This window comes from Geotrypetes seraphini, chromosome 8 (genome assembly GCF_902459505.1).
Source record: "Geotrypetes seraphini chromosome 8, aGeoSer1.1, whole genome shotgun sequence".
Classification (NCBI taxonomy): domain Eukaryota; kingdom Metazoa; phylum Chordata; class Amphibia; order Gymnophiona; family Dermophiidae; genus Geotrypetes; species Geotrypetes seraphini.
The window spans coordinates 81,023,318-81,047,191 of record NC_047091.1 but is presented as its reverse complement, the minus strand read 5'-3'; the positions used below and the strand labels follow the sequence as shown (position 1 = coordinate 81,047,191).

Here is a 23,874-nt window from a genome sequence, read left to right as displayed (position 1 = left end):
TTACTGCAGAGCTTAGGAAACCTGGGTTATATTCTGAGTTCAAGATCAGTGTGCTGCAGTGGTTAAGAACACTCTTTTAAAAAAAGGAGGTCCAGGTTGCTGGTGCAGGTAAGGACAGGAAGCAGTGACCCAAATCTGAGAACCACATAACCAATGTGGCCCTGAAATACTACAGGCAAAGCATGCAATGCAACTTTACATTTCCACCTTCATGGGCTCCTTCCTTCCACACTTTCACAAGTCCAGACTCCACGCAGGTGATCAAAGAACTGCAAGGAACAGAAAACAAGAAGGAGCATTATATAGAAGAACTGTCTCTATGTCCACATATGCTGGTCACATGGCCAGTAACGTTACCAACACATTTCTCTTTGGTTTGATAATTTGCTTTTACAATGCGCAGGTAAACATTTAGAAAGTGTTAATTATACATGCAACATATGAGAAAAAAAACTTACAATTGCATAAATACAAATTATTTCCCAAACATCTGTCCCAAATCTCCCCAGAGCAGGATTAAGATAATAAACCGTGAATAACCCGACATGCGATTTGCTCCGTACAACGCCGGGAGCAGCGATTTCCTTCAAGAATCACCGGGAGCAGCGATTTCCAATGTGAAATGCCGGGTTCAGTGATGAAAATTAGGGGGGGCGGAGTCGGCAGCCAAAAAATTGCAAGTAAGTGAATCCGCAGATATGGAAACCGCAGATACTGAGGGAGAAGTGTAAATTTGAGAGACTGAGATCATACTCCAGACACCCTGGGCTTAGAAGTGAGGTTCATTCCTGCCATATTGTGCACAAAATTAACCCACCTGGAGAAACTGCCCCAAAGACAAGACAAAATCTTAAACCAATGATAATACATCACCTTAAAAGTCTCTCCCTCACTAGCTCAAACAGCATGGCTTTACGACATTTGCAGAATTTCAAATAAGTATTTATGGGAGAGGAAAAGGAAAAGAAAAGCTGGACTTAACAAGATGCAATGCCCCTGCAAGCTTCTACAACTGGCAACAGGGATGTACCATGTTTCCCTGAAAATAAGACTTAGTGCCTTTTTTGGTCCTCAAATTAATAAGGCATTGTCTTATTTTCGGGGTATGATCATCTCTCCCTTCCTCCCTCTTTCCTCTCTCCCCCCCACATGTGCAGCATCTTTCCTCCCATCCCTTGTGCAGCAGGACCCTTGAGAGAGGACTCCCCCCTCCCCCGAAACAGCCAAATCCCCATCCTTTCCTCCCTCCCATCGGAACCCGGCCACAAGCCCTACTTACTTCCCTAAGCAGCGTCAGGCTGGCATCAGTAACGCGGCACAGTGAATTCACGGGCAGACAAGGCCGAAGCAGCATGCTGGAGTGCTGCCGGCCCGACGCTGCTTAGGGGGTAAGTAGGGCTCGCTGCCGGGTTCCAATGGGAGGAAGGGAAGGATGGGGATTTGGATGCGGGTGCTCGGGGGGGGAGGGGGTGCTCGCTCAAGGGTCCTGTTGCGGGAGGGAGGGAAGGGAAACGGCTGGCAAAACCTGGGACTGGGGCTTATTTTGGGGGTAGGGCTTATATTAAAACCTACCCTGAAAATCCTGCTAGGGCTTATTTTCGGGGTAAGTCTTGTTTTCGGGGAAACACGGTATCCTTAGCAATATGTACTACTTATTTCCATAGCGTTTCCAGATGTATGGAGCACTCACTGTACATTAATATGTAAACTTACACAACCGAGCAGACAGGATAAACCAAGTGGTTATTATCTGTCTATCTTCTGAGAGTGCATGAAAACTGTCAGGGCTCATATAGTCTGCCCAATTTTAATTCCTGTGGATCCCAGGTTTTCTCTCACTTGTTTGCCATTCTGCACCTGTCTCAGGCTATCTGGAATTTTAAAATTATTTTTGCATTCACAATCTCGTGCATCTGTGCTTCTTTCTATAAGAAATGGTTTCAGATGTTGCTTCTATGTTTGTGCTAGAGAATGACACGGTGAAAAAATTGGTCCCCGTCACCGCCCCGTCCCAGTCTCACCATCCCCGTCACCGCCCCGTCCCCGTCTCACCATCCCCATCACCGCCCCGTCCCCGCCCCGTCCCCGTCTCACCATCCCCGTCACCGCCCCGTCCCCGTCTCACCATCCTCTTCACCGCCCCGTCACCGCCACTGCCACCCCATTCACCGCCCCGTCACCGCCACTGCAATCCCATTCACTTTTCTTTATTTACGTATAAAGGAAACATTCTTTAAAACTTTAAAACTTAGTTAAATATTAGTTAATAACTATACAAAAACAAAACACGCAGAGAAAAAATTAATTAATATAAATTCTCAAAACTGACACATTTTGATCACTAAATTTAAAATAGTTATTTTTCATACAGTTTTTCAATCACTAATCTTCCACCACCCCTGGGGCTAGCAATGCAAAAACAAACACGACATGTACTTTAAATGCTTACAATGTTAGCCTATATGGTAAGTAGACGCGGCCGCTGTACCTAATCGCGGCAAAGATCTCCCTGCCGTGATTAGCATAGTGACCGCGGCTACGGCTGCAAGTCTCCCCTCCCCCCAGCGATCACGGCAGGAGGGCACCCAACCCCTCCTGTAGACCCCCCCCAACGGCCCTCCCGACAATCGCAGCAGAAGGGTACCCAACCTCTCCTGCCGGTCCTCCCAATGGCCTCCCCTAAGATCGCCGGCAGGAGGGTACCCAACCCCTCCTGCTGGACCCCCCCCCCAACGAACCCTCCCACCCCGGAATCCCCTTAGTCTTACTTTCCAAGTTGGACCGGACGGCTCCTCACACGTATGGCCAGCAGGCTTGCCTCCGTCCAAATGAGGCGGGCCCGCCCCTACCCTGCCCAACCCACAGGATCCTAGGGCCTGATTGGTCTAGGCACCTAAAGCCACTCCCGCTATAGGAGGGGCCTTAGGTGCTTGGGCCAATCAGGCCCTAGGATCCTGTGGGTTAGGCAGGGGAGGGGAGGGGCGGGCCCGCCTCATTTGGACGGAAGCAGGCCTGCTGGCCAGACGAGCGAGGAGCTGTCCGGTCCAACTTGGAAAGTAAGACTAAGGGTGGTGTTTCGGGATGGCGGGGTTTGTTGGGGGAGGGACCGGCAGGAGGGGTTGGGCACCCTCCTATTGGCGATATAGGGGGCCGTTGGGGGTGCCGGCAGGAGGGGTTGGGCACCCTCCTACCAGTGAGGGCGATCGTCGGGGGGGGGGGGGGGGGGGGGTTCTATTGGCAGGAAGGGTTGATCTGACAAATGAGGAGCACGGTGAAAACACAGGTAAATTGCGGTTCCTAGAGGGGGGGACATTGGCCTGCGGGGACAAATCTATTCACCGTTTTTGCGGTCGGTGAAAGGATTTGTCCCCGCGTCTGCGGCGATTTGCTAATGAGGTCACCATAACCCGCAGCCAAACCGCAGCCACGCAGCGGTTCGCTGCGGGGATCGCTCCCCGTGTCATTCTCTAGTTTGTGCCCTTTGAACCTCATACTGTGATCTCTTGTTCTTGAGCACTTTTTTTCACTGCTAAATAATGTACAAGAAGCAAACTATCTTTCAGTTTTAATGCTTTCTTTCTCATATTAACAACTCCCCACCTATTTATTCATCTCTTATCTGGGGTACATAAAATTAGTTCTTTATGTCGCATTTCACTGGGCTTCTGGTATAGATCATGCATTAAAATGGGTTTGGATTTTTCTTGACCACCTTCATCCTTTGCATATCTTTTTAGAGGTAAGGCCTACAGAATGGGACACAGTGTTCTAGAATAGGTCACAACAATGATTTGTAAAGAAGCATTATCACCTTTCTGCCAGTAATTAACCTCCTGTCTGGCTTTGGCCATCATCTCATCACACTGTTTCTCTAATATGAGATACACAGCCCCCTTGTGGCTGGTGTACATCAAATCCAAGATTGTGTCATACCACTAGCAATCCTTAGTTTCACCTCACACTCTGGTGCTTTTAGTGACCTTATCTTTGCTTTAACACTACTTGTAACCATGTCTTTCCCTTACCTATCATGCACAGCTAAGCCTCGGAAGAGCCCCTCTCCTCTTGAGCAGTCACGGAATTCAGTGAATTTTCCTTTCTCTGTACTGAAGATCTTCACTGTGCCATCTCGGCAGCCCAGGAAAATCTAAGACACAGAAGGAGGAAGGAGAGAGTTTTAGTCAGCAGTGTAACAAATAGGAGGAGCCCAGGGCAGTAGTGCCCCCCCCCCAGCCTATGTACATCTTCTCTTCCCCCTGTACCTCTAACTTCACTGGCACAAGCAGCATCTCCACCCTGCTGCCTGCTCTAGCCTCGGCTTTCTCTCTAATGTCACTTCCTGGTTCTGTAACTAGGAAGTGACTTCAGAGGGAGAGCCGAGGTCAGTGCAAGCAGCAGGTTGGAGATGCTGCTCAATAGAGGTATAGGGAGAAGGTGCATGTGGTGGGGGAGGGGGAAGAGAGCTCCCAGCAAGATGATGCCCAGGACGGTCTGCCCTCCCCCCCCTTTACTATGCCACTGATTTCAATCATAGCAAAAGCTCAGGTACCAGAAGGTAGAAGGAAAAAAAAAAAAAAAAAAAAAAGAGTGGTGCTCCTTACCTCAGATTCCTGCTCATCCCCCCAGCACATAGCGCACACCTCCTGTGCCCGACTCAGGGAAGACACCTCCATGTAATTACTGGCCTGTTTCCGGTACAAGTTCACACCTGAGGAGACAAAGCACCAGGGGATGAAGCACAGACTTGTCCAAAGAGGAGCTAACTTATTTAGCATAGCATTAATAGCTTTTGTTGATACTACAGAAAATTGGGTGAAGATGATATGGTTCTCTAAGGTGTGATCTCTTCATGGTATGTACTATCTGAAAGAATTCAGTATACTACACAAAATGATGTGTAGTCATATGGAAATACAGGCACTACGTTATGGGTGCATGTGTTTCCAATGACTGAATTATTTAATTCATTATTAGTGCTGTAGGTTTTCTGTAGCCTTAGTGGTAGAAGCCCCAGTAATTAGAGCTACCTCTTGTTGACTGTTTAAGATTTGAACTATCTCTTTGTGGAGATAGGGAGTTCAAAGGAAGCTCAGACAGTGTGCTTTAGTGATGCCCTATTTACTGTTTCAGTTTGGCTGAATCAATTTGAATCAAATTGTTTTTGTGACAGGGTGGAGCACCTGTCACTGGCCAGTGGAGGGAGCACATTGAGCCTGAGAGGAGAGCTGATTTGCATAAGAGCTACAAGTGTTGCTGGGAGCTGCCCACTCACCCTGAGTGGATTGTGGTGCTGAAAACACAGCGAGTTCAAAAAAGAAGCTCCTTCAAGTGAAGGAATGCTGGTCTCTGGCCTAACTCCCAGTAAACCCTGAAGCTCACTGCTGACCACCCTTGACAGAGGACCCGGTGCAGTGGAGTAGAGCACATTTCTTCAACCGCCGGTCCGCAGAAAATTTCTGCCGGTCCGTGCAGGGCTGGCGAGATAAAGTTGGCAGTTAAATTTCCTGCCAACTGCGGGTCCTGCTGACTAATGTTCCTCCCAGCCTCAGGCGATCAAGACAGGCTGCCGATGTCGGGGCCTTCCCTCTGTGAGTTCACCTGTTCGGAAACAGGAAGTTGAAACAAAATAGGCGGGACTCAGTTGCTGAAGAAGGCCGCGGGGAAGTTGCGATTAGAATGGAGAGAGCTGCAGATTCAGGTGCAGGTGTTGGGAGATGGTCAGCGTGTGCGAGCAAGATCCTGGGGAGCCTTCACAGTGGCTGTCTCCCTCCCACCAGCTCTCCTTTTTTTTTTTTTAATATAATTTTTATTGAAAAAGCAGTCAAATACACACAACAGTGGTCTGGCATACGACAGCTCTCCTATTTGCCAGGGCAGTGATTTACCGGCAACTTCCTGCAGGCAAGTACTGAGAGCTGCTGGAAGGGGAGACAGCCACTGTGGGAGGCAGGGAAGCTGCCTGATAAAGGGAGAGCTGTTACTGGACTTGGAGAGAGTTAGAAGGAGAGATGCTGCTGGGAGGGGAGGAGGGAAAGGGATGGGAAGAGAGTTAATGTTGGATAGAGGGAGGAGGGAAGGGAGAAGAAGGAGAGATGCTGCTGGAAGGGGAGGAGAGAAAGGGATGGGAAGAGAGTTAATGTTGGATAGAGGGAGGAGGGAAGGGAGAAGAAGGAGAGAAGCTGCTGGGAGGGGAGGAGGGAAAGGGATGGGAAGAGAGTTAATGTTGGATAGAGGGAGGAGGGAAGGGAGAAGGAAAAAAAGGAGGAAGGGAGAAAGAAAAAAGGAAGGAAACAGCTGGAAGGGAGATTACAGGAGGGGAAGGGGTCAGGGTGGAATGGAGAGATCAGATGAGGGAAAGGGGAGAGAGAGGAATGAGAAAGTAGAGAGACTGATGCTGGAAAGGGGGTCAGCAGAGAAATGAGAGAGGGATAAAGATGCTAGATCTGGTGTAGGAGAGATAAAAATGAAGAAGGCAGTGAAGCTGGAATGAATGATGTAAAAAGGAGAGAGGAGGAACAGGCTGGATGGACAGGGAAGAGGGGCATAGAAAGAAGTCAGATACATATGGAAGGGGGAGAGGGCAGACATTGGATGGAACGGGCAGATGCTGGAAGGAAAAGAGTGAAAAGAAGATGAAAGCAGAAACCAGAGACAACAAAAGGTAGAAAAAAATAATTTTATTTCTATTTTGTCATTAGAATATATCAGATTTGAAATATATATCCTGCTAGAGACATAACTGGGGACTGCAGTATTCTGCTAGCATGATATTTCTATGTAGCATTCTATAATAACTTGGCTTGTTCAGTTTTCTTGATAGTAGAGAGGATATATGTGAAGGGGAGGGGAGACGGGTTTTGTTGGTCCGTGCTCTGTATATTTGTATTTATAAAATCACAATTGTTCAGAATATTGTTTCTTTTTATACTTTAATAAAATACGTTCAATATAAAATCATAATTGCGGCTTGTGCAGATGGGATCAGATGGTTTGCGAGGACCGAGCTCGCGGATATGGGGCGTAAACGGGGTTTTTAAATTTTAGTCCTAGTAGTTTGCCGGTCCACAAAATAATTCTTTTATTTCTGCCGGGTGTAAAAAGGTTAAAGAACATTGGAGTAGAGTACCCAGGCTGACCAGTCCTGACAGGGGGACTAGTGCAGCAGTAGAAAACCCAGTGGTGGGAGTGTCCGCAGGGAGTCTGCACTTTTAGCCAGCACAAAGTTACCTATTACTCAAAAAGTATAGCCTATTGTCTAAAAAGAAGAAAAGGGGGGGGGGGGGGTATCTGTTGTTAGAAATAATAGTATAACCTATTGCATTGTTTAGAAATAATAGTAAAACCTATTGCATTATTTAGAAATAATAGTAAAACCTATTGAATTGTTTACTATAAAACCTATATATAAAGTTACCTATATAAGAAAAAAGCATTCATCTCTTACAATCAGGGACACAGGACTCCAGAGTAGATTATCTGACCAAATCAAGAGCCGTCAAAGCAGCAGTTAGAGAGGCCAAATTCCGCATGGAGGAGTCTCTAGCAAAGAATATCCAGAAGGGAGATAAATCCTTCTTCAGGTATATTAGTGACAGGAAAAAGAACTCAGGCGGGATAGTACGACTCAGAAAACCAGACGGAGACCATGTGGAGACGGACTCGGAAAAGGCCCAACTGTTAAATGAATACTTCTGTTCAGTCTTCACCCGCGAGGTGCCGGGAATCGGCCCTCAACCACATACAAGGATTAAATCAGTAGACCCGTTTAGTAATTTCAAATTTACACCCAGCAGCGTCTACTGCGAGCTGTCAAAAATCAAGGTCAACAAGGCAATGGGGCCTGACAACCTACACCCTAGGGTACTCAGGGAGTTGGGAGATGTCTTGGCGGAACCACTATCCGCGCTCTTTAATCTCTCCCTTAGTACAGGTAACGTCCCGATGGACTGGAAGACGGCTAACGTCATTCCACTACACAAGAAAGGCTCCAGGGTGGAGATGGCAAACTACAGACCAGTGAGTCTCACTTCAATAGTGAGCAAACTAATGGAAACCCTAATCAAACACCAAATGGATAGGATCATGGACGAGGAGAATCTGCGGGATCCCTGCCAACATGGATTTACTAAGGGGAGATCGTGCCAATCCAACCTGATCGGCTTCTTTGACTGGGTGACGAGGAAGCTGGATGTTGGTGAGTCCCTGGACATCGTCTACCTGGATTTCAGCAAAGCATTTGATAGCGTGCCACACCGCAGGTTGCTGAACAAGATGAGTTCTTTAGGTTTGGGCGACACTTTAACCAAATGGGTTGGGAACTGGCTTGGAGGTAGGCTTCAGAGGGTGATGGTGAATGGCACTCCCTCCGAGATGTCGGAGGTGATAAGTGAAGTGCCACAGGGCTCCGTCCTGGGCCCGATCTTGTTCAACATCTATATAAGAGACCTGACAGAAGGGCTTCGAGGTAAAATAACATTGTTTGCCGATGATGCCAAACTGTGCAATGTAGTGAGCAAAAGCACAACAGACAAAAAAGCAATGACAGACGATATGGTGCATGACTTACTTCTGCTGGAGCACTGGTCTAGGTCCTGGCAACTCAGTTTCAATGCCAAAAAATGCAAAGTCATGCACCTGGGAAGCCAGAATCCATGCAAGATCTACACCCTAAATGGCGAGATCCTGACAAGAACTGTAGCAGAAAGAGACTTGGGAGTGATTGTCAGGGAAGACATGAAGTCGGCAAACCAAGTGGAGCAAGCTTCATCCAAAGCAAGACAAATCATAGGTTGCATACGCAGGAGTTTCATCAGCCGTAAACCTGAAGTCATTATGCCACTGTATAGATCCATGGTGAGACCGCACCTGGAGTACTGTGTGCAATTCTGGAGGCCGCATTATCGCAAGGATGTGCTGAGACTGGAGTCGGTCCAGAGGATGGCCACCAGGATGGTCTCGGGACTCAGGGAGCTCCCGTACGAGGAGCGGTTGGGGAATTTGCAGCTCTACTCACTCGAGGAGCGTCGAGAGAGGGGAGATATGATCGAGACATTCAAATATCTCACGGGCCGCATCAAGGTGGAAGAAGACATCTTCTTCTTCAAGGGTCCCACGGCAACAAGGGGGCATTCGTGGAAAATCAGGGGCGGGAAACTGCACAGTGACACTAGGAAGTTCTTCTTCACTGAAAGGGTGGTTGATCGCTGGAATAGTCTTCCACTTCGGGTTATTGAGGCCACCAGTGTGGCGGATTTTAAGGCCAGATGGGATAGACATGTGGGATCTATCCGCAAAGATAGATAGCGAGGATCACTGGAGTGGGCAGACTTGATGGGCCGTGGCCCTTATCTGCCGTCTATTTCTATGTTTCTATTACTCAAAAAGTATAGCCTAATGTTAAAAAAAAAAACCAAAAAAAAGAGGGGGGATCTGTTGTCCGAAATAATAGTATAACCTATTGTATTGTCTAGAAATAATAACAAAACCTATTAAATTGTTACTATAAACCTATATATAAAGTTACCTATTACTCAAAAAGTATAGCCTACTGTTAAAAAAAAGGGGGGTATCTGTTGTTTAGAAATAATAGTATAACCTATTGTATTATTTAGAAATTCTATATAATAAAACCCTAAGCGCGCATGCGCACTTAGGGTTTTGTGATCCCTGCCGCCGTGATTTCTGATCCGTGGCCGAATTCTATTTTAGAATATGGCGGCAGGGAACAGCATGGCGAAGGAGAAGGGCAGGCAGAGGAGCGCCGTGAGCAGGTCGGAGAGCGACAGCGACAGGATGAAGGCATTGGTGACAGTGCGCAACTGCCGGTGCTTGACGATCACTAGGATGATGGCGCAGTTACCCAGGCTGGAGAGCAGGAAGATGACAAGCAGCACGAGCGTCTGAGCCGCCACGGCCAGCCCTTGCAGGAGGAGGCCCCCGCCGCCAACTGCCAACACCTTCCCGGTCTCCTAAGCCACGTACTCACTGCCCTGATTGCTGGCCGCTGCTGCGCTCAGGGTGAAACCTCCCAGTACTGCGTGGATCAAGGCTGGGCTCGGGGTCAGCTCTAGCGCGTGCTACGTCAGGTTGGGCGGCGAGGCGAGGTGCACCTGCAACTTCATCGGGTGTGGTGACAGCAGGACGCGGGCGCAGGGAGGCGGCATCACTTGGTGGTGCGGAAAAATTCCACATCACACCCGCCGTGGCAGCTGCCTGCTTGCTGTAATTTCTAACTCCTCCCCCTCTCTTCCAGGTGGTTTGGACGGCTGGCAACGTAGACAGCTGTTGCCAATGCAAACAAAGCTTCTACTACCGCAGAGATTTAGGGCTGGGGTGGGAAGGAAATTGGACCTAGATAGGAGAAGGCAGGAACTCGGTTCAGGTAGGTCGTTACTTCACTGCCTCAGGTCGATTAGTAAACACTACTAAAGCCATAAGAGGGTTGAATTGAGAACCAACTCAGAAAAGGCTAACTGTATTGTAAAACCTTTACAAAAGTGCAAGTATTGGTTAAGGTTTAATAATGTATTGATTATCCTCTATAATAAAACTCTAAGCGCGCATGCGCACTTAGAGTTTCGTGTTCCCAGCCGCCGTGATCTCTGGGTTTGTGCCGAATTCCATTTTAGAACACGGTGGCAGGGAACACTCTGGCAACTCCCCCCTCCCACCCTCACTCACCAATCGCAGCCGCTCCTCTTCAAAGCAGCCTGCTGAGGCTCGCCGGCTGGCTATAGCAAACCTCGCAGGCCGCTCCCCACCTGATAGCATGTTCCCTCTGACGCTGCTTTGGTGGGGAGGGGCCAGGGAGAGACACAGACAGAAAGAATGACAGACAGCGTCCAAGGAGAGAGAGACAAAGAAAATAAAAGACAGACAGATATCTACTCTAGCACCTGTTAATGTAATGGGCTTAAACACTAGTAATAGTATAAACAGCAACCAACACTAGCAGGCTAACCAACCAACTCACACCAACGACCGAAATACAAACCCAGGTATTTAAAAAAAAAAAAAAAAAAAAGACCAAGAATGGCAGGGAAGACAAGAAGCACCAAGGCTGCAATCAAGATCAACCCCCCGGCTGCAGAAGAGATCCAGATGAAGGCCACAGTCTCCGTGCAAACTAAGGAAAATCCTCCCCCCCCCCCCCCCGATGGACGGCGGAGATCTCTATACAGACCGAAGCTGAACCCTACCTGATTTCAGTCTCTGTGCAGACGGAGGAAGACGACCAGCAACAGCTCAACGGCGACATCCTACTGGAACTGACAAGTCTGAGGGAAGAAGTGCAGCGGCTAAGAAGTATCCGAGAGAGCGAGGCTTTCATCGATGGAGCCCTCCTAGAATTAGAACTATCCCAGGTCTCTGAGCAAGGGCAAGAAGTCAGGCCCGCAGCATTGGAAATATCAGCTGGGGTACAAGAAGAGACTAGAGACAAGGACACCTGGCAACTAGTCACCTCAGCAAGTAAACAAGAAGAGACTCGAGACAAGGATACCTGGCAACTAGTTACCTTGGCAAGCAAACAAGAAGAGACTCGAGACAAGGATACCTGGCAACTAGTTACTTCGGCAAGCAAACACAGAAGGCGGTCCAACTCCTCTAGATTATCTTCAAGCAAGCACAACCTTACATCAACTCCGCAAATCACCCTGAGCAACAGATTTCAACTCCTACAAGAAAGTCCCGCCAACAGAACTCAGAAGGACATTCAGGAAGACATCCTGGAATGCAAACTCGAAACCCAGCAGATGACCCCAAATCATGAAGTAACAAATCAGCACCCCCTCAAGAAACACAGAGTAGTTGTCATTGGGGACTCTATGCTGCGGGGAACTGAGGGACCGGTATGCAGACCTGATCTACAAGCAAGAGAGGTCTACCAGGAGCCAAGATCCAGGATGTGAATACATGCATAGGCAAAATAATCAAGCCCCAAGACCACTACCCAATGCTCCTCATCCACATTGGGACGAATGACACAGCCAGGAACTCCCCAGAGCAGATACAGGAAGACTTCAGAGCCCTAGGAGAAAAACTGAAGCTAATAGAAGCGCAAGTGGTCTTCTCCTCCATCCTACCGGTAAGAGACAAGGGGAGAGCCAGAGAAGAACGGATCAAAAGGACTAACGAATGGCTAAGGGGTTGGTGCAGGGAGATGAACTTCGGCTTCCTGTACCACGGAGGGGCACTTCAAGGACTGCAGGGGCCTGATGGCCTACACCTAACCAGAAGAGGGAAGAACGTCCTGGGACGACGTCTGGCTCACTTGCTTCATAAAGCTTTAAACTAGGTGAGCCGGGGGAGGGGACCCACACTCACACAAGTTGGGTGAGTAACTCAAGAGGCAAGAAATCGCGCGAATACCAAAGGGGACAGAGGGAGGGAAAAAGGAAGAGTGAAAGACAAAGGCTTAGTATCTGGGGTAAGCAATAAAGTCAGTAGAGTGGAGGACAAAGGAAGAGACGGAGTAGAGGGGAGGACGTCAGGGGGGAGAAATCGCTTAGACATTGAAGGAGACCGAGACATCAGAAAGGGTGACAAAGGCACGGTTAAAGGGGACAAACTATCTAAACCAGAAAACACTCCATACAAAATGAAAGAATGGACAGCCATGTATGCTAATGCCCATAGCTTCTAAGGCATTGTCCTAAAGGCAACAAAATACTAGAACTGGAAACGGAAATGAGAAACGCTGACCTTGATGTAGTGGCGATATCAGAAACTTGATTCTCGGAATCCCACGTATGGGATATGGTCATACCAGGCTATAACTTACTCCGTCGAGACAGAGAGGGCAAATCAGGAGGAGGGGTAGCTCTATACATTAGAGAAAACATCAAAGTTATTAAAATCACAGACATCAAATATACGGGAGAGTCCCTCTGGGTGAACCTTGCCAGGGACAATAACAAATGCCTGTATCTTGGTGTTGTATACAGACCGCCTAGACAAAAGGAGCAAGCAGACGATGAACTAATGGAAGACACTGAGACCATCACACTGCGTGGAGATACAGTGCTAGTGGGAGATTTCAATATGCCAGATGTGGACTGGAACGAATCTTCCGCTATAACCAGCGGTAGCAAGAGGATACTAGCCTCCATGCAATGAGCATGCCTCAAGCAGATGGTACTGGAACCCACTAGGGGCCAGGCGACCCTGGACTTATTGCTCACCAATGGGGATAGTGTCACAGAGGTATCGGTGGGAGACACCTTGGCATCCAGCGATCACAACATGGTGTGGTTCCACCTCAAGAAAGGAAACACTAGGTCAAATACATCGACTAAGATACTAAATTTCAAAGGAACTAATTTTCAAGGCATGGGGGACTACGTCTACAACGTGCTGCAAAATCTAAGCACGACAGACAATGTAGAGGAACTATGGTCGATTCTGAAATCTACACTGCTGGAAGCAACCAACATATACATAAAAACCGTGAGCAAACGAAGCAGGAACAACAAACCACAATGGTTCTCCGCGGAGATCTCTGAGCTAGTAAAACAAACAAAAAAAAGCATTCGTTACCTACAAACAATCACAGCAATTTGAAGCTAAAGAATCCTATATGGCAAAATCCAGAAAAGTTAAAACGACAGTCAGAGAGGCTAAACGCCAGATGGAAGAAAACATAGCCAGGCAGGTAAAGAAAGGGGAGAAATCCTTCTTTAAATATGTTAGCGACAGGAAGAGGAACACAAGCGGTATTGGGCACCTAAAGAAACCCGACGGTAACTTTACAGAATCAGATGCAGATAAAACAGAAATACTTAATAACTACTTCTACTCAGTCTTCACCTGCGAAGCGCCAGGATCCGGTCCTCAGCTACAAACAAGGGGGGGATTCTGAAGACCCATTCCGGGACATGAAATTTACTGCAAGCGAAGTCTACCATGAGCTATCAAAAATAAAAGTGAACAAAGCTATGGGCCCGGACAATCTACACCCTAGAGTACTTCGAGAATTGTGCGATGTCCTGGCAGAGCCATTGGCCGTGCTCTTCAATCTTTCCCTGAGAAAGGGAAAAGTGCCCCTGGACTGGAAAACTGCCAACGTTATCCCGCTCCACAAAAAGGGAGGTAGGTCGGAGGCTAAAATTATAGACCAGTGAGTCTCACATCAATAGTGAGTAAACTCATGGAAAAATTGATTAAGAATATATTAGACACGTTCCTGGATGATGAAAGATTAAGGGATCCCCATCAGCATGGCTTTACAACGGGAAGGTCTTGTCAATCCAATCTGATAAGCTTCTTCGATTGGGTAACAAAAAAACTGGATGAGGGTGAGTCCCTGGACATAGTATATTTGGACTTTAGTAAGTCCAAATATACTATGTTCCACACTGAAGGTTATTAAACAAGATGAACTCGCTAGGACTAGGAGAAACACTGACAGCATGGGTACAAGACTGGCTTAGCGGAAGGCTTCAAAGAGTGATCAGTGGAGTGCCGCAGGGCTCGGTCTTGGGCCCGATGCTATTTAATATCTTTGTTGGGGATCTGACTCAGGGACTTCGAGGCAAAATTGCACTATTTGACGACGATGCTAAACTATGCAGCGTTGTGGGCAGGGCCTCAAAACCTGACAGTGAAACCAGGCCCAACACTATTGAGCAAGACTTGCTTGTATTGGAAAAATGGTCCAGTACTTGGCAACTAAACTTTAATGCCAAGAAATGTAAAGTAATGCACCTTGAAAGCGGAAATCCATGCAAAACATACACTTTGAACGGTGAAAACTTAACAAGAACTACTGCAGAAAGGGACTTGGGAGTTCTCATCTGGGAAGATATGAAAGCTGCTAATCAGGTGGAGAAAGCTTCAGCGAAGGCCAGACAAATGCTGGGTTGCATCAGAAGGCTTTTTATCAGCCGAAAGCCAAAATCATACTACCGTTATACAGATCCATGGTGAGACCTCACCTGGAGTACTGTGCCCAGTTTTGGAGGCCACATTATCAAAAGGATGTGAAGAGAATGGAGTCGATACAGAGAATGGCCACTAGGATGGTCTCAGGACTTAAAGACATCCCATATGAAGAACGCCTGATCAAACTGTGCTTATATTCTCTTGAAGAGTGAAGAGAAAGGGGGAACATGATAGAAACATTTAAATACATCATGGGCCACATCAAAGTGGAGGAGGAAATCTTTTTTCTAAAGGGTCCCACAGCGACAAGAGGGCATCCACTAAAACTTAAGGGGAGAAGATTTCATGGCGACACCAGGAAATACTTCTTCACCGAACGAGTGATTGATCGATGGAATGATCTTCCCCGCCAGGTCGTCGAGGCCAGTAGCGTGCTCGACTTCAAGAGTCGATGGGACAAACAGGTGGGAGTACTACAGAGTTATGCTCAATCGATAGATACTCCAGGGAGGAAGGGTCCTTGAGTAGGCAGACTAGTTGGAGGGAGGGTTCTCAAGTGGGCAGACTTGTTGGGCCGTCGGCCCTTTTCTGCCATCATATTCTATGCTTCTATACACCGGTGAAGAGATCTGGCCCTGGAATGAAGCCTGTGGTGGGAGGGTCCACGGGGACCTATATACTGGCAGGAAAGAGCTAAAAGTAGTCGGAGAGCCTGGAGTCAAGAAAGTGACTCAAGCTTGATGACCAGTGGTGGGACAGGTGAAGAAGGATCCAGGTGGCAAAGACTCAAGAGACCGGGGAGTGAAGAATTGGCAGTGGCCCCACAAGAGGCAGCTGGAAGAGTTGGCAGAGTCTAGGCTGAGGGGGTCAGGTGGCTGATCAGTGGTGCAGCCGGTGGCAACCGACAGAGAGACCAGTGATGGCATCTTAAGTCACCAGAGAGGACTCCAGGTGAAGCAGTCTGAGAGACCCTGGGAGTATTGGCCAAGATCTAAGGAGCATCTGGTGGAGTGACTGGTTAAGTTGGAGACAACTGGCAGATTGACCGGTGAATAGCATTGGAAGCTGCTGAAGACCTGCAGGGCCAATACAAGGTCGGAGGAAGGACTTAGGGCTAGATTCACAAAGAGGGCATTCAAAAAAGTTGAAAGGGGACAGATTCAAAACAAATGCTAGGAAGTTCTTCTTTACCCCCAACGTGTGGTGGACACCTGGAATGCGCTTCCAGAGGGCGTAATAGGGCAGAGTACAGTACTGGGGTTCAAGAAAGGATTGGACAATTTCCTGCTGGAAAAGGGGATAGAGGGGTACAGATAAAGGATTGCATCACAGGTCCTGGACCTATTGGGCTGCCGCGTGAGCGGACTGTTGGGCACGATGGACCTCAGGTCTGACCCAGCGGAGGCATTGTTTATATTCTTATGTGCTGATCGGTTTGCGACCCCTTTACAACCAAATTTCCCTCCGGCCTGATTCACTTACCTCTCCTGCAATCTGCTTCCAATCTATGCACGCAAATGAACACATGCAAAGTAGACAGGGACGCGATTCACCAAACACATTTTTGAAACCGACTGGGCTGGCCGATCAACACAAGACGCGACTGCTGGGGATCACTCAAAAACGTCTTTCTGACTGAAAGCCTTGCTCTCTGCCATGCTTGCCGCCCTGCTCTGCCCAGATCTCTCTTGCCTGCTCGCCATGAATTGCCACCTCGGTTTTCTCCTGCCTTTCCCAGAATCTCTCCTGCCCTGCGAGCCTGTGGTTTTAACCAGCGGGTTAAAACCACGGGATCGCAGGGCTCCCCCTCTCTCTTCCCCTTCCTGCACAATCTTTTGCGGTCTTTCAAAACCTTCTTGAGGACCCATCTTTTAAAATTGGCCTTTCAATTTCTATAGCCTAATTATTGCTAGTGTCTACCCTAGTTCAGTGTTTATTATTTTTCTTTCTGTTCTGCCCCTGCTGTCTTTGCATTTTATGTAGTTCCTTTCCTGCTTAAAAAAAAAAAAAAAAAAAGGCTACGGCTCAGACGGGCATGCACAGACCATCTACAGATGTTCTGCGCATGCGTGGGGATCACACAACAGCGATTCGTGCTGTGAGATGGAGGCATTCCTCCAATCACCCCCATCTGCATATTTTAGCTTATAGAATTTGTCGGACCTGCCCGGATCGGACCGGTTCGTGAATCTAGCCCTTAGGAGAGATGGAGTCCAGGGAGGATCCGGGCGAATGAAGAGTGCAGAGAGGACCTCAGGGCAACCAGGTTGGGAACACCTGGTCACATGTTTTAAGAACTGTGTGTGTAACCCCATTGTGTTTTACAGAGAACCAGTGGCGTACCAAGGGGGGGGGGCAGTCCACCCCGGTGCAGCCTTAGGGGGGTGCACAGCCAGCCAGATCCAGAAAATGGTCGATCACCAAGCCAAAATGAGTCAATCGCGGAGCCCATCCCGGGCTCTGTGATAGACTCACTTTGCCTTGGCGATCGACCATTTTCCGGACCTGGCTGGCTGTGCACCCCCCCTAAGGCTGCCGTTGGAGAGGAAGTTCAAGCCAGCCAATCGCTGCCTGGCTGGGCGGAACTTCCTCTCCGACGGCAGAATTGACGTCAGGGAGAGGAATGCTGGTCGGCTCGACGCAGGGAAGCAGAGAGAGCTTGGGGCAGCCGCCGCGGCGACTTTGGGGCCTGTTCCCCGATGGCGGCAGCAGTGGTTGGTGGAGGGCAGGGAGAAAGAAAGGGGCAGGCAGGGAGACAGAAGGAAACAGAAAAAAAGAAAGGGGGCATGAAGAGAGAAAAAAAAAGAAAGGGAGGCAGGGAGAAAGAAAGGGCAGGGAGAGAGGAAGAAAAAGTTGGGGGGGAGAGAATGAGGTCTGGAGGAGAGGAAGCATACAGGCTGAAAGAAGATAAGAAAGATTGGATGCACAGTCAGAAGAAGAAAGTGCAACCAGAGACTCATGAAATCACCAGACAAGGTAGGAAAAATGATTTTATTTTCAATTTAGTGATCAAAATGTGTCTGAATTTATATCTGCTGTCTATATTTTGCAATAGCGGTTTTTAGCGCAGGGAGCCTATGAGCGTCGAGAGCAGCCCTGGGCATTCAGCGCAGCTCCCTGCGCTAAAAACTGCTATTGTGGTTTAGTAAAATGGGAGGGGGTATATTTGTCTATTTTTGTATGGTTGTTACTGAGGTGACAGTGCATAGAGTCATCTGCCTTGACCTCTTTGGAAAAAACCCAGAATAGGAATAATAATTAACATTTTCTCAGCATACAGTGTGCTTTGTGTTTTTTTTAAATTTTATTGTTGGTAGATCATTTTGACTTGGTCATTTTAAAAGTAGCTCGCAAGCCCAAAAAGCATGGGCACCCCTGAGCTAGAACGTTGAAGTTGCGTCTTTCTGCCGTAAAGGTCATCTCTGACACAACCGGAAGTTGCATCAGAGACGACCTTTACGGCAGCCATATGCAACTACAACGCTCCGGCTGCTGTAAGAAGGCAGTTTCTACATCGCCGGCCACAGAGCAGGGAGGTTTGTCGGACCGGGCCTGTTGTCCGGGGGGGGGGGGGGGGGGGGAAATCGGAAAGGTGAGGAAGGGAGAAAGATGGACCTGTGGTGGATGGAGAGATTGAGAGAAGGGGGCAGATGATGGAAGTGGGTAGAAAGGGGAGAGAGAAGAGGTCAGATGATGGAAGTGGGGCGAATGGAGAGCAAATGCTGAATGGAAGTGGAGAAAGAGAACACATACTGGATGGAAGGAGGGATAAAGAAAAAGGACATATGCTGGATGGGGGAAGAAGATAGTTAGTGAGATAGTGGAGGGGTGAAGGAAAGGGGTGGCACGCTGTGGGTAGACATAGTGAAAAGAGGGAAACTGAAGACTGCATAGTAAGAAAGAATTTAATTTAAACAGAGGCAGAAAATAAAGAAGGAAGACCAGAGAAGGAAAGGGAAGAGAGAGAGATGCCAGAGAACGGGGAAGGAGACAGATATCAGATCTGAGCAGAGGAAATGAGAAGAGAGAGATGCTAAAACCAAAGGGGGGAGGAAAAGAGAGATGAAAGGAGAAAGATGCCAGGGCATGAGGGAACAGAGGGAAGATGATGGATGCCAGACCAAAGGGGGGGGGGGTCTAGAGGAGAGATGGAAGGGGGAGGCATACAGTTTCTGGAAGGGGCAGAGAGATGGCAGACAGTGGATGGAAGGAAGACAGTAACAAGAAGATGAGGAAAGCAGAAACCAAAGGTAGAACAAAAATTTTCTTTTTATTTATTGCTTTAGGAGACATATGTCACTGTTTCTGTGGTGAGTCCAGCTTCTTGCTGGTTCAATTTAACCTTTTGTCTATGTATTTCTATTCTATCCCCCCTTTTACAAAACTGTGGAGCGTTTTTTAGCGCCAGCCGTGGTGATAGCAGCTCTGATGCTCAGAATTCTATGAGCGTCAGAGCTGTTACCAGCGTGGCTAAAATCCACACTAGTTTTGTAAAAGGGGGAGGGGTTAGTTTGTGATGACATATTCCATACTAGGCGAAGGTGTTTTCTGTGTTCTGTGTGTTTGAAAGACATGGTTTACTGTTAGGATTGACGGTGTAGGATTGATCTGTACTGGTCTGGCTTGTTTAGTTTTACAATGTGTGTATTGATGTACTGCTCACTGCAATATGTAAGATGCTGCCTTTTCCTAGGTACTCATGTGTGACGTGTGGTTTGTTACTAAAAATCATGTTTTTCGTACAGATGGAGGGGGGGTGCCAAAAAATAATGGGCCCCTTGTGTCACATATGCTAGGTATGCCACTGCAGAGAACAAAGGTGTCCGAGTGTGGCTATGTGATGGGTAATATCGCTCGGCCAGGTCATATGATGAGTTTTGGGGAAAAAAAATTGGACTCGATTTTATGCCTCTGGTACTAAATGTGCTGCTTCCGCCATTAGACCCACGCAGAGGTGTGTGTTGCTGCTTCTGATGGACCCAGGCAAGGGGGAGTTGGAAGCTGGAAGGGGGCCCAGAAGGAAAGGGAATGGTGGACCACCGGAGGGAAGGGTGGTTTGACTGGTTGAGGCTGGTGGGAAGGGAAGAGGGTGCTGGCCACATGGGGTGGGGGGTTGGAAGGAAGGAAAGAGAGAGGGTGCTGGCCCCTCGCAAACTGCCAGAGATAGCTGTGGGCAGAGGAGGATATGAAAAGAGGGGACAGGCAGAAATGTTTTCTTAAGACTGGACCCTTGGGGAATGTTGGACCTGAAGGGAAGAAGAGAAAGAAGGAAGGGACAGGAAGGAAAGGTACAGAGATGGAAGATGGATTGTAAGCATGGAGAACTAAGAATATGAAATGGGTAGGAGAATCTGGTGAGCAGGATAACAGAAGACAGAAAGTAGAACCTGGGCCAACATGATTTGAATAATAAAATGATCAGACAAAAGCTAGAAAAAATAATTGCAAAGGGGAGGTGGGGTGGGTTGGGTGAAAAGCCTTCAAAATAAACTGCCAGCTAATTTTAAAGCTATATCACAGAAAGTAAATCGTATTGAAAGGAAAATTTGCAAAATGAAATCAAATTTTTTTTTCCTGAATTGGATAGCTCTAGTGATCCTATCAAGAATGTCTAATTGAACTATGGTGGAGCCTAAGGTAAAAATACTCCGAATCATTTTGGATCAAAATCTCTCTTTTCACCAGCAAATCAGCTCGGTAGTCAATAAATGCTTCTACAAGTTAAGACTCATTTGATCTCTTGACATCACTACTTGACTCTCCCTCTAAATATTCTCATCCACTCCCTAAACATTTCCAACATCGATTACTGTAATACCCTCTACCAGGGTATAAATCAAAAAGAGATACGCAGACTACAAATCTTACAAAATACTGCCGTTAAACTTATCTACCACGTATGTCACTTCACTTCTACGTGATGCCCACTGGCTTAGTCTGGAACACTCTTCCTCTGCATATAAAACAAGAGTCTTCACATTATTCAGGACAAACCTCAAAACTTTTTTATTCACAGATGCTTACAATACCTAATCCAAGAACCCTTTTCTTTCCCTGGAATAATTTTTATTTCAGGTTTTCAACTCCAAACACCTCTTTAGAGACGAGTTAACTCCTATGTTCTATCCATCCCCCCTCTCTTTTATATATATATATATTTTTATCTCAATGTATTTTTTACCACCTCTTGTACCTTCCTCCCGTCATGTCAGTCTCAAGCAATATATGTAACCTCCCCCACCTACACATTTAGGGCTCCTTTTACAAAGCCGCACTAGGGCCTTAACGCGCGGAATAGCACACACACTTGCCGCTACCGTCTCCTTCTTTTGAGCAGGCGGTAGATTTTCGGCTAGCGCACGCTAATTCGGTGCATGCGCTAAAACCGCTAGCGTGGCTTTGTAAAAGGAGCCCTTAATTATCATGTGGTGGGAATTTTTTTTCTTTTTTTTAACTCTTGTTTTTAAATATTTTTATTAATATAAACCGTCTGGATAAATTTTGATGGACGGTATATCAAAGAGGAGGGGCGGACCGTGGCAGAAAAAGGCAGCTCGGAAGACCTATAGCAGCTTGCAAAGATCGCTAGCACTAACGATCTTATGCAGGCTGCTGAAATTAGGTAAACTGATGCCGGGAGGCCAGGGGGGAAGCCAGACAGAAGCACTTCCTGACTGACACTCCCCACTCGCCATCTAAAGCAGGAGTGGCAGTGGCTGGTCAGCAAGAGGTAGCACTGCCAATCCTGCTTTAAGGGGCGAGGGTCAGTCGCCGAATCTGGAGGCCGATTTTTTTTTTTTTAATTGATTCGAACTGATTCACCCGAAATGAATCGGTGAATCGATTCAAATCGTGAATCAGGCAGCACTACTCTACAGTTAGTACACAAGCATGCAAGAGCATCTCTGAGATTAGGTGAAGTAAGAAAATGGGAAACTTCTCAAACAACAGTTCTGCTCTAACCAAATAACACTGAAACAATTAAATAACAATCAAATGCCAACAGAGACATCAAAGGAGCTCAGGGAGGATCCCTGTCAATTCTAGCAACCTGTATTACACAGCATTCTTCAGGGCCCAAAGGGCTGACTGGCATCCAAGATACATACTTGGAGAAGTTCTAACAAACAGAATGAGGCAGAACGCAGGTGCAGGAAGGACAGGGCGAGTGACCAGAATGACACACCTATCTCTGGAAAATATATTATCAAGGTAAGACAATCACTTTTTCCAGTGCAATAGATGTGTCATTCTAGACAAGTGGGATGTACAAAAGCAGTCCTAGAAATCTGGCCCGTAATACTCAGGAACCAAAGCCACCCTGTAAAACTTTGCAAGTGTGTGTAGAGTGGACTGAATTGCAGCTATCATTATTACCCTGTCCAAAAATAGTTATTTCTAACACATAGAATAGTTGCAAGAACGTAGTGGTGCATCTATTCACTAATATCAAATAGTAAAACACAACCTAAAACTGTAGGATTATATGAAGTTTTGCAAATTATTGAAACGTGGTTATTTAATAAATAGACTAAATTTTTAGTCTCATTTTACTGCATTTCTAGTTTTATGTTATTGCTACCATTTTAATTGCTGTATTTTCTTAACAGATTGTTTTCACTTCTTGGTTATAAACGGCCATGAGCTATTGTGATGATGATATTAGCTGCTGCCGTCATTGTTATTACAGGGCTAGTGTTAAGACATATAGAGGCCCAGGGCAGAAACCGGGAGGGGACACAAAACCTACTTTAGGCTATTCTACCTTCAGATGCAGGCAGGCTTAGGAGCCTTGCCCTGGGTCCCCCTTGCTACAAATGCTTAACTTGCCCTTCCCTAACACAGATCATGTGTAATAATAATATAATCAGAGCACCACATAATTTAAACAGCAGTCTTAAAAATACAGAATTCTAGTAGACTGAAACGTAGTACGAAGTTCTAAATTACTTTTGGGAGCCGCCATGTGGATGACTGCTTTTGGCAGACTAGTAGTTGGATGTTATTTATAATTTATGCATGCCATTACCTTCCCAAGTGAAAGTGGACGCGGTAGGCAAGCGACCTACCGATTGCACTACCAGGCCTCCTCTTACTTTCCATCGAATCCGTAGGAAATTTCGCTAAATATACTTGCTTCGGAGTTGATTGCTGGTTACATTGTAATTCCAATCTTAAAATAACAGTTACCACACCTTGTCGCACTATTAACCATGTACGTGAATCCTTATTCTTTACTTAAGTACAATTAGCTGCCAAACCAAACCTTAATTTGGCTATCATGTATAACAATACAACAGCTCGAGCGTTTCTCTTCTCGTTATAAGAATGCTCCCGAGACTGGGTAGTACTTTCCCCATACCTCACCTTTTAAGATACCAGTCTCGGTTCCGACCCACACGTGGTTCCATCGCGCCGGGGACGCCATGCTTCCGCATCTGTAAGCAGGACAGCGGCCATACGTCACTTCCGGCGGCTCTCTAGTCACGGTGTCCGTGCAGATAGGAGAAAGTCCTTTAAAGTTCCGGCGTAACAAAGTTCCGACTCCAGCGGTACTTCTGGGTTCCTATGTCAACCACTAATAGCGAGGAAAAACAATTGGGGGAGGTGGTATACGGCTCTCATTCATGTCATCCTTGATGCCTGACCAGTTTTGCTTATGCCTCATTACCGCCACAGGCCACATAGTTTCAGATTTTCTAGGAAAAGTCCACAGATGTGATGAAGCAAGAGATTAAAACCTGAGCTTGAAAGTGTGCTGATCTTTTTTTGGAGGGAGCTAAGGCAAATTTTTTTGAGAGGCACTTAAGCAATGCCTAGACCTCTGCTCCACTTCTCCATAGGCAAGCAAAAGAATGTATGGTGATCAACATGCATATTTTTACTCATGGACATGGGCAATAAGCAAAGCATAGGAGTCAGCTTTACAAAATGATCGTGGCAGTGGTGTACCCAGTATATTTGGCATCCAGGATGGATCATTAATGTAAAACC

The 23,874-nt window shown here is 47.1% G+C and overlaps 1 protein-coding gene across 5 annotated transcripts in view; it reads right to left on the bottom strand.

Annotated features, from left to right (window-relative positions):
* Positions 1-23,381, bottom strand: part of WDR74 (WD repeat domain 74) — a 35,913-nt gene extending 12,532 nt beyond the window's left edge. For 3 of the 5 annotated variants that reach the window (XM_033955464.1, XM_033955465.1, XM_033955467.1), the window contains exons 1-4: positions 23,248-23,381; positions 4,602-4,708; positions 4,026-4,147; positions 200-269 (exon numbers count right to left, since the gene is read on the bottom strand). In XM_033955464.1, coding sequence (XP_033811355.1) covers positions 200-269; positions 4,026-4,147; positions 4,602-4,708; positions 23,248-23,308 — 360 coding nt within the window. In that variant the 5' untranslated portion in view covers positions 23,309-23,381. The other 2 variants (XM_033955466.1, XM_033955468.1) reach the window with 2 other exon arrangements.
* Between the last annotated feature and the right edge of the window lie 493 nt (positions 23,382-23,874).